Here is a 15,569-nt window from a genome sequence, read left to right as displayed (position 1 = left end):
GTATAAAATGGAAAAATGAGTCAAAAAGTAATAAACAGTCAAATAATTAAACAGTAGCAGCCTAAGGAATAAGAATTTACTGTAAAGCAAAAAATAAATATTTCTTCAACCTGAGGTTCGCCAGCATCTTAATTTGGAGCTCATGTCCCCAAGAATTTTCCTTTTTTTCCTTCAGTCTTACCAGTCCCCCCTTTCTACTGCCACTGCACCATTAACATATCCCTCCCCCACAAATTGTGCCCTGTACGCTCGAAACCACACTTCTCCCTTCAACAAAAATGGACAGCATTCACTGTAACTGTGCCTACCCTGTACACACACAGCAGCTCCATCGGCAGGGCCAGACACCAGTGGGTAATCCTGGCACCAACTTGTTTTGTGGCTTTTTGCTGTTTAATAAAGAAGTGAGCAGTGATCAGCCTAAAAGCAGGTATTTAAAACAGAGACAGTCTCCTTATTAGTTACAGCTAGAAAGCTGTCTGTAGAATCCTTAGCAGAAAATAAACGTGTCCTACTTCATACTCATTGAATAGGACTCTCTTTCCCCCAAATTTATGAAATGTGCATGCATTCAATGCGCCCCCAGGAAACTGTTTTTGTAAGCTGCTGGGGGGATAAAGCAAACTGTAGATTTGCAACAGCAGCAGCTGCGCCTGAAGATCTCACCTGTTTCAGCTGTAACTTGGCCTTTTCTAAAGCGGCCTTCAACCTTACAAACAACTTGCAACACCCAGTTAGTAACAACAGTATAACAGGACTATTACAGTAATAATTTCCATTACTGTTCAATTAGACCCCTTGAAGGGCCGGCGTACTCTTGCTAGAACATTAGTATGAGACTGAACAAAGGGCCATTACATGAAATAGCAAACCGACTGTGCATTCAGGATAGCATTAGATGACTGCCAAAGGGAAGAACACGGAAATAAAATCACAAAAAATATTTATGCTTGGGCTTCTCTTTGACTTGGTAGGCAGTTCTTGAAAACACAGGATTACAAGCAATAGCTTTTGTAGTCCTACTTTTCTCTTACCCACTAACTGACTAAACAGATCAAGTCTTGAAATAACAGTGATGTCTCTAACACAGCGGGAGCTGAAAAGACATCTGTCTCATATTGGTACTGAAACCACTAGCATGAATCTTATCAACCATATCTCTCAATTATCTTTCAGACTTTTTGCTCCTCTTTCTCCAGCAGAATCATAATTGTCCCATTCCCACACAATGACCTGTTTTGATCAAAATGCAACGTATCATGTAAGGTAGAGGATGAGACTTCCCAATGCTGATGTTGACTTTATCAGTTAACTCTCATCTTTATGCTACCCATGCACTGGAATTCTTTTTCATCCAAGCCAAGGTTTCCTAGCCATTAATTAGACAGCTGTCTAACTAGCTCTTGTGCAGCAACTTGTTTTTATTGCTGTTTTACTGGCTTTATCACATTATCTTTTCTCTCCATGGATAAGGTATGTACACAGCCCACAACTTCCTTCCTCATTTTACCACTTACAAAAAAAAAACCGAACACCTTTCTTTTAAAACAGTATTTGTTCTGCAGTTGGTAATAGAATTCAGCCTTCACTAAGTCACACATGACAGTAGTCTGCACTGCATCCATTCTACAGGAGCTATCACTAAACTAGAAGTCTTCTCAGACTTTGAAAAAGCAACTGGTAGCATATCCATATCAAGTTTGAGACATATATCCACTACTATAATGAAAACATTACTAACACAGGTTTACATCTCATCAGTGCTGGTATCCTCAAGAGCTTGGCCATACTGCATTGCTCTGGTAGTCTTCATGTTAATACTGAAAACCACATGAAGATTTTATACTTCTCTGTTACAGTAGGACTAAAACCAGGAGGAACAAGGAAATGGCTAATAAAATAAAATAAAAACAAGCATAAAGCTCAAAGGTACTTTTCCTCCAAGGTACCTAAATTTTTGGCAAATTTACTTATTTCTACAGCAAGAACGATCAGAAAAAGACAGCATTCAAAGCAAGCAAGCCCTACTGGAAAAGCAGATAAACTTGCCTGGGGAAACAAACATTAAGGAAGAAGTGTAACTGCATACAGAAACATTGAAAAAGAAATTAATCATAACCTTGCCAAAGGGCTGAAGATTGACTACCATCAATTTTGCTCAATTGTTCAGAATTCTATCTACAAGACATTTCAGATCCATTTATAGTAAATGAAATCTGATATGAAGAACTAGATGCTTTAAAGGGGAGAAGGCTAAGAGTAAAGATGTCTTCTCTTGGGGAATTGAGAAAACAGCAAAATTATACTAGGTAGTATAAACTAAAAATACAACCACAGGTTCATAATTGTAATGTGAAATGCTTAATTAAAAGATTCCTGTTTGTGAGTGAAATTCTACCCAGTTTGAGGCATAACACGCTAACAGTAAAAGCACTGGATTTTAATACATTTTTATCTAGCCAAGATTTACTAAATAGGTAACATTTAGAACACCCATGAAGGTAAAAGGTTTCTGCACATGAGAGATGAAGGATTATACAATAGAGAACAGCAGGCAAAAAAGATTATGAAATGCAACACAAGACAAAGCACCTTTGTATATTTTGCTGTCCAAGTGAGTGACAGCAACTCCACAGAGACTACGTGATCTGCTCTGCTGCTCAACAGCATCCACCTCTGGCTAAATAGCAGTGCCATTCAAAGGAACCTGTAGCTATTCTGGCCTGAAGGCGTAATTCCACTTGAATACATGCCCCTAGCCCCAAATTCCCTAAGTACTTAGATTTCCTTTATGTAGGGAAATCACAAGACAAAACTCAGATAGTCAGCCCCAAAAATATCTTCCCATGAAAAGTAGGTGATTCATTGACCAACTGCCCCTGACAACAAAGCAAGGAAGAGGCCCTAAACATGACTTGAACCTCAGTCAGGAATAAAACCCATTAACTATCCAAGAAGAATTTAATGTCTAAGTACCCCTTCATAATCCAGATGCTTTAAATTTTCAGTATGCTCATTAAAATTAATGGCTAAATTGATAAGTAGTTGAAATAGCTATTAATGATTAAAAAACCAGAACTTAATAGGAATATTTTGTGATATATACTACCATGTATCAATAATCTCCCCAGGACAAATCATAAATCTCATCCCTTGAACTATAAATGTAGTAAGAGCAATAGTTTGTTTGCAATCCTTCTAGTAACACACTTGAAACTCTCAGAGAGGGTCCATCTCTTTTCAACCTCTACAAGTAGAGTAAAAAAAAACCACACCAAAACACCCCAATGTTTTGGTTGAACATTTTTACTCATTTGTTCTTGATCCTGCAGGATATCCAACTCATTATTCTGTACCATTGCGCCTGAAAGAACACCACTCCCTAAATGTAAGAATTAGAGTTAAAAATCAAAACACCTCCAGAAAAAACAAGTACAGATCAAGTATATTCTTGCAATTAGAATATGCATGTTGGAATTAAGCTGCATCACACAGATTTAAGAATTTTTTGTCTATGATACGTAAGAACATGAAAAATGCCTGAAAGGTATAGCCCAAAAAGATCACTTAACATTAAGCAGAACATTAATGAAGAACTATAGTGCAGGATCCATTTTTTAAACCCATGAATGACAGAAGTTAGGCAAAACCAAAAAGAAATGGAGTAGCAGAGGAAAAGCTGCCAAGACGACTCACACACAAAGTAACAAAAATTACTTGAATTGCTTACCGCATATTCTTCTGGTGTAACCTTTAGAACATCAAATACCACTGCATCAAAGCTCTTCTTCAGTTCAGCTGAACCTTTTTCACTCAAGGATTCAGAGCTGCTACTCTTCTGCAGAAACAAACAAAAAACACTGACAATATATTGGTTCTCTCCTCTTTTTTGTTTTTTTACGCTCCCAAAAGCAAAATTTCTGTTCAAACATCACTGTTGACAGAATTTTTCTATTGGGCAAATTATCAGTTAAAAGCCATTCACTGAACATACTTTCTCCTGACAAAGACTGCTAAAATCAGAGACACTCAAACCGATTTCAATGGATTTCAAATTAGTTCCTCAGAACATAAAAGTTACATTTCATGTATATATACATGTATAATTAAATTCCAATTTTGTTGACAGGAAAGGTAATACCACCACCACCACAGTCCCAATGAATTTCAAACAGAAGAAACACCGCTATGGTGCTGAAAAAGACAAGGACTGCCCCAAAAGAAGTTAACAAAGAACAGTACCAATCTCTTCCTGTTTCTCTTAGAAGCATTAAAACTTATAATTACACTGTGAGCTACATATGCATTTCTGTTGAAGACAGCATAAACAATTTTAGTTAGGTTTTTTTAAATGCTAGTAATTCGTATTTGCAAAAAAATACCAGATCCTGAAATATTATTCCATTACTATCTACAATGTAAAGTTTAGCTTCCCTGAAAAATGCAGGTATGGTGCAAAAAATTAACACTTTGTATGAAATTAACACTTCCTATTGGTTTCATACGTCTCTGTTGTGAGTAATAGATGCAAACGTATTTTCATTGTCATAAAATACGTGAAAACAATGCATCTGTGCCATGGATAATCACTTTCTCTAGTACGTAGATATAAACCCACATTCTGTTCAGTTGTTACAAAAAAGGTTTTTTCACATTGAGACTGAGATGTCACATCCAGATGTACGCATCATAGCTGAACGCCAGGCATACTTATTTCAGAACTCTGCATACAGCACGCAATCACTTTGCAGTCCCACACTCTCCTCTGAAGACGTGGAAGGCTATGCATGTTTCCTGCTTCTCAGTTTCTTCTCACTTTCAAAAACCTGGCATAAAGCAAACTCTCAACTAAGAAACAAGAAATGAGACGAGACATGTGGACAAAACCATCATGAAGAACCACAGTTACTACAGTCAATAACTGTACTGCATTTAACGCTTTTTCAGCAAACAATACGCTTGCCTGTAGTACAGTATGACACCTACATGCTTCAGCAACAGCACAGCCTTGAGGTAAGCCCTGACAGAGCTCCCACAACAGTTCCACTAATACTTTGTTTGGAGAGATTTGAGAAAACAAAACTAGTATTGGTGCAGAAAGTTTATTCTCACCATTGCTGGGAGCTCCAGCTCAGCTGTGGCAAGACACACTGAGCACAAAGCAAGACCTGCCTAGTCTTATGCTTGAGACTGATGTATCCTTAAGCACTCTATCCTAACCACCATCACAGGGGGATACCTCCTAGAAAGCTGAAAAGATTAGACTTTGGCCCACATAATGAAGGCACTTTCTGACAGTCTGTGTAATTTTACTGCTAATGTTGAAAGTTTTCAAGATCACGGATATGGGTCACAGACACAACAGGCACATGAACAACTACTTCACCAGATCACTTCTGGTGGAAGCCAAATTTCAGCACTGTTCCGCTGTACTTTCAGTAACACCTGCATCATGTCTGCTGATGCCAAGGCAGGAGCAGAGATAGCACATGGTCACTGATGCTGCAAAATAGTTCTACTGTACTAATGTCTTCTCCTGAAAACCTAACAAAGCAGTATTTTAGGGCTACATTACGTAATTTTACTTTGGCTTCCCACTCACAGAAACAAGAACATTTAAACTCCTTGAGAATTCAGTCAGCTGACGTAAACTCTTGGTCCATTTTTAAGCACTTGTTATAAGGATGTATAAAGAAAATACATGCTCATTTAATAATCATGTCTCATTTAAGTTACTTTCTTCTAACAGTACCATCTCCCCAAAAACACTAACTTTGGAAACACCACCAAAAACTCCAAACCAGACAGGCATTTTCAGTGACTAACATACTTACAGAAACATTTCACTTACACATCCTCCCTCCTCCTGACTAGTTGACATAGGAAAAAAAACACACCACTTGCTGAAAGCAGATTCATGTAACTTTGCCAAAATATATTTTACTCAGTTTTAATCAGACACCATGCAAATGTTCAATACTATATTGTTGAGTAAAAAGAGAGCTTTCCCCTAAGGAAATTTTTCAGTTGTATGCCAACAAATGGTCAATCAATGATTCATAATACAATGATAATGGAAGTACAAGAATCCATATAAAAACAAACAATGGTCTTGGAGATTGTCACGATTTAAACAAGAAATCTGGCATTAGTCCTTGGCAGTTCCCTTCATCCCAGTACTACAAGGCATTAAAAAAAAAAAAAACATCAACAAAAATTTGAAGAGGGAGTGATTTCCAAGAGTTTAGGGGAAAAAAAGAAAACAACCAAAACAATGTAAAACCAACCAGGTCCTGCAAACCCTCCAACACTGCTAAGAATTTAGGAATCAGTTACACTTCAACAGTTCCCCACATAATCCCAGCAAAAAGAACTCAAGAAGTTTAGTACTAACTTCACCCACCCCGCCTTTTCCTTAACAAGTAGATGGCAAACGGAAAACTATATTAACTTCAAAATAAGAGGCATCAGCATAGGAGGTCAATCTCCATTGCTTGGCTGATACACACGCTCTTAACCCACGAGCTGTTCACTTCTAGAGGGCAGTAACTGGTGGGCAGGAGGGGGACCTGTATTAACGCCTGAATATCATTCAAGAGACAAAGGGGACAACTTATTTCAGCGCTACTGCGTCAGACCGCCCCTTGACACACACACACAAGTACCTGTCAAAGAAGGGAACATTTCCCACAGGCTTTGCCAGCCAAGCTTATTGCGCTAAGGGCATCTATTATTGTTAAAACTTGAAAAGAAAAGCTTCTTTGTCTAGATGTGATGAAAGAGAACATAAGAGAGGCAGCTTTGGCTACAGCAAGGCTGTAAATCCTAGCTCATGCTTTATTTCGATATACAAAGGTCAGAACTTCAAGTTATTCATATCTAAACTGGGGCATATGAAATCAACCCATAGAACAAGAATCTGCTGCACCAGATCTGTTACAAGAAGAACTTTCATGCTGGTGCATTTTTAAAAATTGAGTACTCATGGACTTAGGTATCCAGTAACTGAGTTTTGCAACCCTTACCTCTGAAGCAGTAGCTGCAATATTAACACTGCTTGACTGTCCGTTCATTAGGTCCATACTGCCCACACCATTAATCTTCAGCCCCGCATTTACAGCAGCAGGATCATCTCCAGGGCAACTGGATAACCATTCCTACAAAGAGCAAAAAAAGAATCAGAAGCCATTTTATTCACGTTTTAAACAAAATACGTGTCTAAAATCCATAACAAAAATAAAGTACTTTCAAAATGGCTACACCACTGAGGTCCAAACTTTAGATTCAAACACATATTCTAAAGTTACCTACTTAAAAACGACATAAACAACTGAAAGTTCCATTGCAATCCATTACTTACTGGTAGTATAGACTTCCTTTTTGGTACTATTTTCTATATACCAGGTGTCAATATGTAAATGTATGTATGAACCCTAAGTTAAAGTTAGGCCTGCAATATTAGTTCATGTATTATTGTTTTCCTTTGATTACCAGCTTTAAAAAGTATATTCCAGATGTTAACTCTATTAGATAACTTTTAAAAGAAGTTATCCAATTATTTCTTATCTTATATGCCTATTCACCAGCTTCAAGTCAGAACTACCACATTAAAAGCAATTTAAGAGTACACGTGGAATTTACACTTCCTCCACAAATTACCCGTACTATTGTTTAGTCAAAAAACCCCACACCCAAACCGAAAACAAACAAAAAACCAAACCAACCACACACAGGAAAACTCCACATACTAACTTTTAATGCATCCTTGCAAGAATACTATTACTTTTCATTTCTAGAGATAAAAGGCTGCAAAGAAATTGAAACCTTTGGCATCCGGTACAAAAACAGTAAGACTACCCAATACTGGTGTTACAGAGAGAGTAAAAACTAGTTTGGGCTTAAATTTCATAAGATGTTAGTGCCCTCTAGTGTGAAAACGATTATAAATCAGTTTTCATAGGTCCACGTTTATAACAAGCATGACTGTTTTCTGAAGTTATTATTTATGAAATTCACTTTAGGTTTATAGTTTAACTCAGAATTATTACATTGTCTGAAATATAAATGGAGAAGGTAAGTGACAGGTAACAGAGTAATACCACATAAGAGTATTACAGATCTCATACTTAAGACCTCTGTGTAACGAAATAAAATAAACTAATCAAAAAAACTCCATCTCCAAGTGATCTAAAAACATACATCAGATAAGCCTGGAAGGCAAGAAACTGCAACATCTAAATAAGATACCCTCAAAAAAAGAAGTAACTTCAAAGCATAATTGTAGGAATGCAATACAGAAAGGAAGGCAACTGAATGGGAGCCACACTGCAAATTTCAGTCAAACACTATAGCTCCTACATATTTTTGGGTATTAGTAGTCCCCATCTGAACTACACTGAGCTGTACTTCTGCAGTTCAGAACAGCCATCCACATTCTATCATTTTTTTTTTTTTTAAACTGATGGGACTGTCTCCTTCACAGGACAGAAGATGCTACGTTTCACTTTAACATTATATTCCCAGTCCATACGCTATAATTAAAATTGTGTTTCCTTCACTAAAACCACCTAACTGCACTTAGATTTTAGCTGGTATTATACTAGCAGACCATACGAAGGGAAAAAATACTCCTCTTCAGCTTGTGAGTGTCACTGCTGTCCTTTCCTTTCCTTTCTCAATTACCCTTCAGATTATCTTGTGTGGAATATTTCCACATGGTCAACTCCCCAATGCCTCTTTTCTAGAGACTTTTTATTTACTGAACTGAAAAACAAGGAAATAAAACTGTAACTGATGTGTCATAATTTTCATTATTTAGTGACATTAGAGGACAGAGGTATCACATCTCCAAAACCAGTTTCAGGGCCTCCACATGTTCAAAATGGTACACTTGTCCCAATTTAATCTTACTCTACACTGAAAAAAACTACTGTTTAAAAATTTGTGTTTTTTAACCACTGTAATTATAAGGAAAATTGGCACTTGGCACAATTTCATCACTATATGGCCTGTAAATGTATCATACAAAGCCAATCTTAATTGGAAGGTTATACATTTGACCCTTGTCCTACATACACTTCAGTTGTTCCCTTACCCAAACTAAGGGGGTGGGGTGGGGGGGGCAACAGGTGGGAGAATTAGGGAAGAAGTGTTTCTGACCAAGGAAAAGTGAAAACTGAAGTTTATGAGGTTTTTTGGTGGTTTTGGGGGGGGGTTTTTTGCTTTGGTTTGGGATTTCTTGTGGGTTTGGGTTTTTTTGTGGAGGGATGTGGGTGATGCTATTTTTAAAAAGTATGCATATCATGAAAGATAAACAAGAGTGAACTATTTCCTCTATAAGCAACAGGGTTAAAGACGAGTTTCCTAATGTCTCACACAACCCACAGGCCCTAGCATCTCCCCCCCACCCCATTTCCTAAGGCACTCTCTCGAGCCTTACCCTTGGTCCTTTAACATAACAGCTCCAATTTGCTACCTGTTTCCTAAACTATTATGAGTTTTGTTTGCATCTGCCCACCCATTCTGAGTGCCAGACAGGTTCTTATTCCTGTGCTGTCTGAGCACAGCACAAGCTCATTCACCTAACAGCAGGCTAAATGGGATCGGTGAGCCTGGCAACCCTGTGGTAGACTTTCCACCTTAGAGGACTGTACCTGGAGGGTACAGCGGTGGTGCACACTGATCCGGCTTTTCCTTTTCTGGGTAGAAACTGTGATGAGAACTGCAACTACCCTGTCCCTTAGTCAAATACAGTTGAAACCAGCCACCATGCTGAGACAAGACTCCAAGGAAGCACATAATATGTTGGTTGTTTTTTTTTTAAAATAAATAGAAAATCACTTAGAAAAACCCTGCTGCAAAGGAAATGAAGATTACAAAATATAACATCTGCCAGTGAGGCCGTATCATAACAAAGCTGTCCACCCAATGTTAATTTTGTACCCACTGCTGCATTACAATAGTATGTTTGACCACATTTATAATTTTTCCCACTTTGTGGAGATACAGTAAGGGGCAGAATGCTACAAACTAGCATTTATCAACTGTAAAGTTCCAGAATTTGCAACATATTTTAAATGTACTTTTGAAAGCTGCATGAGACATGAGAACATCACCACTCCCATAACAATGAAAAGTCACAGCAGCCGTTTTGGCCAGTGTATCATTTAAGACAAATATTGAAAAAATCTTAACACTGGAATAATTAAATTATTTGCTTGCTGTGCTACCCTTCTGCTCAACACCAAAATAAGTAATAAACAGCAATATCAGAAAGCGATCAACAGCAGAGCTGTTCAGACCACCACAGCTGGATACATGAAATAACTGTCCTCACTACTGCAGTAGTGAGTCACACAGTTTTCACTGCATACCCTGTATATCCAATTACAAAAACTGAATTATATAGAATTCAAACTTCCAGTCTGTTTCTCCTCTTCAATTTAATAAATGCCTTTGTGCTCAGAAACGCATTAGATGTGGAATTGAAAGTGCTTTATATGACGCATAAAATACTTAAGCATGCATTTATGCCAACCTGAAGCCTGAACACACTATATGGTATCTTCCTACCTCTTCATGCCAAGCATATTGCACAGTAAAAAGCAAACTAAGAATAGTGATAAAAAGATCATCATACCCAAAGAATGAAAATGTCTAGTCTAAGCTGATTCTCCCGTCTTCAACAAGTGACTTTTCCTGCAAATTCACCCAAGGCTGTATTCGATGATCATTCCATTACAGTGACTGACCTATAAACCCCCAAAATGGAAGGCAGTTCCATGAAGATGAGCAAGGGCAGCATGCCCATGAAGCTCCGAATACTGCAGGGTGTTACTGACCACAGCTGTTGCAAAGAAGCTGTCTTTATCTCAGCACAAAGGGGACCAGAGGGTGGCCTTTGTTTTAGATAAACAGCTATGTCAGTTGAGCAGATCATCTGACTATTACAGTTGAGTGAATCAGCTAGTGGTGTAAATGTTTCTCCCTGAGTTCATTAAAAAAGTGGATGTCTCCCTCAGTTAGCTAGAGCAGCATGGGGGGAGTGAGTACATGGCTCGGCCCAACACAGAGTACAAAAATTAAACTACTCACAAAGGAATTTCGAAGACAGCAACAGGCTTGAGCTGTCTTCAACCCATGTACACCTTCCTGGTGACTGGGGACACCCAACATCGTGACAGTGAGCATATTCTAGAGGTCAATAACAAGGATCACATTGGTACTGCATTTGAACTGCATATTGCAAATACTGTATTTTGCTCCATTTAACTTGCATTTGTATTGTGATTTCAGTATATTTTCTATCACTCTGCTAAATCAGAAATCCTCTGTAACATCAACTAACTTCAAATAGTAAATTTAATATTAAACATTACACCCTCCATGTGTGGAATATCTCAAGAACCTGGTCAGAGAGTACTGGACTCTGACAAGTGCCTAACAGGACACCTAAGCCTGACTCCCTTCCGCAGCAGAATCCAGGGATATTCTTGTTTCAGCTTAGGTCAAACACCATCCCAAAAATATACTGTACTAACAGCATTTTAAAACCCTAAAACTGCATTAAAAACTTTTTGTCCAAAACAGTACAGAAGCTTTGAGGAAACATAGCCCCAGTACAATTTTACAAATGGCTCAAGAGTCAGGATGACCAAGATTCTCTTTGTTCGTATTCATAATGTCAGTACAAAATGTCAGTTGTTTTGATCACAGATCCCCACAAAGAAAACACAAGTGCCTTGCATGGATTAATCATCAACTATGAATGCAAAGCCACGACCAAATACTTTGGGGACTAAAGCACTGTAAGAACCAAAAGACCAGTTCCAGATTCAACCAACCTGAGCTCCTGATCTTGTGGAAACTCTCATTGGTATTTGACAAACAGTACAGAAAAAACTATTTCTTTCTGTATAAGGAACAGGAGTGTATTGGGCTTCACTGAATCTTCACTCCCCCATGCATCGTACAGGCTAGCTAGATTCAACTATTCCACGCCAGACCTCAAGACACTTCAGTGAAGTCTTGGAGCCACTGACTGAATTCTAATTCCGGATCTGAGCCCTTTGATTCTTAAAAGTATTTCTTTTCTAGCACTGCTTGGCACTTTCTAAATTAACATTGCTTCTAACCACTGAACACAAGGCATAAGGTTCAGTGAAACAGAAATTCAAGTTCTTCAAGCAACTGTGACATTTGCCTAATATGCACAAAGTCGGATCCTTCTGTCTGGAAGTACTTTGTGGAACCACTTCGGTATCTTGGAATTGCCACTGCCCTTTTGATCAGAAATTGTTAAACACAAAAATAGGCCAATTAATCTACAGCTCCTTACCATAAAGGGCTACAAGAAAGAGCCTTTTGCACACTGTAATTCCCACCTTAAGTGAAGAACACAAAAATGTTTGTTTTGGATGTTAGGTTCTTGCGCGCTTCCCCCTCTCAGTGGTTTGAGATAGTATCTCTCTGCTAAAAATTCACAACAATACGGCCAGAGTAAATTCAACAATACTGAGAACATGGTAACGTTAAGATGCTGACATTTTAATGCATTCTCCAGGTACTTTTCCCTGAATCTTTAGAAGGCATACGGTTATAAAATACCCTTTATTCTGATTCTGGGTTTTTGTTTTTTTGGATTAATAGAATATGCATTACACTTCCCATAAGATCACTATACAGATGTTGTGAGACTCACTTCGGTAATGTGGTGCACCCTCAAGCAGGTGGGGATACAGGAAATTCTGCTGACCCAAGGCCCAGCACAGACGCCCCACACACCGAGCACGCCTCTTGCTGGTCTGTGGCAGGTGAAGTTCCAGATGTCCTGCTGTACAGCAGCTCTGTACTGACCCCAGCTGCATACAAGCTGCCACACACCCAAGCTAATGTTTGGAAGTGGTTCAACACGTCCCAGGGGCACACAGGTGCCAAGGAAGGTTAAGTAAGGAAGACAAAGCGCCCTACCACCAACATACACAAGTACTCATGCCATCTGCTGCCAGGGTAAGGGGCTGATCACACTCACAGTTCTTCCCTGCAGTTTGGTGCACGTGCACCTCAATATGCCTAGAAGACCTCTGTACCTAAGGGTGGTGTTAGCAAAGGAACATACTACCCAACACTAAAAAAAAAAAATATCACTTATTTGCCAGGCTGCATGTTGTCTGTTCTGCAACAGGAAAGATTTGTGAAGCAGCACAAAGCTGCACGGTGATAACAAGAGTCATTACAATACTGTAGTGGGAAAAAAAATCCAAGGTACTCTGAGCAGACCACCAGGTTTTTAATGCTCCTAACTTAAAGGGAAATGCATTGCCTCCTTCTCTTGCCCAGAAGCCACTGTTCTTTATTAATTACTTCTCATCAGAACCTCTCAGAGTCCACAGGAGCTATATACAGATAGTAAAACTAGAAACATGTCTAAAGATAGGAAAAAAGTTTGTCTGAAAGGCAAAAAGTAGGGATAACTGCTAAAAAGCCAAACCAACACACATTAAAAAATACAAAACCCACATCTCACACCCAGACAAAACCCACCACACGCAAAAGCATCATAATTAAGCAAAAACTCAGCAAGGAATTGGCAACAAGGCAAACAATGTTCATCCAACTACAGAAGACGACTTTCTCAAGTCAAACCAAATTGCACCTTCCAAACAATATTCTTCAGTTTTACACCCAGCAAATCAAAAAACCCAACTAGGTTACTGCACTGTAAGAATAAAGATAATGTGTACATCATTAAAAAAGAAAAATGAAAGCCACCTGAACACCTGCTTTAATTCAGTTTTCAGTAAGCATGATAATATTAAGAGGTAATATAAAATAGCAAAACTGATAAAAATAGAAGCTTCCAAAATACAGATTAAATAAAAGCACAAGTAACTTAAATTTCCTGCAGGAGGATTGGTTTATATTATCACTGAAGTTAATCAAATCCCAGGCCTAAATTTTCACATACTACAAAGTCTCCAATCAGAAGCACGAATCCTGGCAAATCACTTGATAAGCTGCCACTAGCAAAGACTGAGATAAGAGAAGACATGCATGGGGTAGAGGAAAACAGATAGAAGAACATAATATTAGTATAAGAAGAGATTACTGACAGTTACTAAATATGCAACACCAGTACAAATGTTAGAAGGATAAAACATTTGGAAAGACAGGAAAGCAACATAATACAGGACAAATAAAACTACCTAATGGACAGAAGAATGAAAAAATGCAAGTCAGTCAAATTAAAGGATCATTTTGGTTGATCCTGTAGAATTTCTGCTGCAAATTTCAGCTTATCAGATGGAAACAACTGATACCAATATTGAAAGCATGAAGCAGCCACATGAGATCAAGGTGTCTGCTTTAGTTATGGACAAATCTCTCAAAATATTTCACAAGAGACCTTCATCCTGTACTCTATGCAGCTCTGGTCACCTGGCTTCCAAAAGATTTTTGAACAAAATATATGCAGAGAAAGGCTTCCAGGTTCCCCGAAGACTCCACTGCAAAAAAGGAGACCTCAGCTTGCTTATGCCAACAAACAGAATTCTGCACAAGGATACACTTGCCATGTTTAAATATCAGAAGGACAAACAAGGAGTTTGAATAAGATGTAAATTTGTGCTCAAAATCAGAGTACAGCAGTTGGGTCCTGTAACGGCTTCCGTAAAACAGAACTAAAAGCTAAAAAACCAGACTCCTTCCTGAGAGAAATCGTGTCATATGGCACCTGCACTGTCAGTATAGCTAACCCAGTAACAGACTCCTTTTTCCATTTGTTTGATTAGTCCTGCTGCAAACTCAAAGCACTTCTGTACTCATACAACTCAACCACTCAAAGTTATGTCACACATCCACTCTTTCCCTAAGCATCTGTTGCACAACAGTCACAGTAGTACCAGCTGTTTAAGCTCCAAGACAGGTGAAATTAGAATCCACAGAATAACAAGTAGAACAAAAACCCATGTTATTAGGTTTGACAAGTAAGCTTTTAAATGAAGCGCTTTTTTAATTTAATATGGTCCTTGATTTAGATTCTCTTATCCTAGAAAAGGCTTCACCTGGACAAACAATTAAGGGAAATATTATTCTTTTTTAAGACAACACTACCCACAGAGCACTATATGTGCACTCACGTTCTGGACAACAAAATCATTTATTGCTGCTTTTATGCACCTCATTCTCTGACTTCGAGTGGGAAGGGAGAAAGAGGAAAAAGAGAGGTAACATTAAGGCAATACATAGTAAGGCTCTGTCTTATTCATATCTTTCTCAGTTTCCAGCTATCAAGATACCTTCTTTACGGTGCTCCAGTACCCAGTGCTCTCCTCTTTAATCTCAAGAACTGGTACAACATGTAGCTTCCATTTCCTCAGATGAGATAAAGAAAAAAACTCAAAAATCCAGGAGAATATCCTTCTCCAGGACACAAGCTACTTGTTTACCAAATCCTATTACAGAAATCAAACTATTAGCTCAGTTTGTAATCAACTTGCAAAAACAATGAAAGAAGTTCTGCTCAAAATTGAAGGTTTTTTAAATCAATTACACAGAAATAGGAAGGAGAT

The 15,569-nt window shown here is 38.3% G+C and overlaps 1 protein-coding gene across 12 annotated transcripts in view; it reads right to left on the bottom strand.

Moving 5' to 3' along the window:
• Nucleotides 1-15,569, bottom strand: part of RALGPS2 (Ral GEF with PH domain and SH3 binding motif 2) — a 152,321-nt gene that overhangs the window by 92,856 nt on the left and 43,896 nt on the right. For all 12 annotated transcript variants that reach the window (XM_075096867.1, XM_075096866.1, XM_075096865.1 and 9 more), the window contains exons 2-3: nt 7,026-7,157; nt 3,731-3,838 (exon numbers count right to left, since the gene is read on the bottom strand). In XM_075096867.1, coding sequence (XP_074952968.1) covers nt 3,731-3,838; nt 7,026-7,082 — 165 coding nt within the window. In that variant the 5' untranslated portion in view covers nt 7,083-7,157. The remainder of the gene's footprint in view (nt 1-3,730; nt 3,839-7,025; nt 7,158-15,569) is intronic.

The sequence above is a fragment of the Phalacrocorax aristotelis genome, chromosome 6 (genome assembly GCF_949628215.1).
Source record: "Phalacrocorax aristotelis chromosome 6, bGulAri2.1, whole genome shotgun sequence".
NCBI classification, from domain to species: Eukaryota; Metazoa; Chordata; class Aves; order Suliformes; family Phalacrocoracidae; genus Phalacrocorax; species Phalacrocorax aristotelis.
Note: the sequence above shows the minus strand (reverse complement) of the source record. Positions and strands in the feature narration are given on the sequence as shown.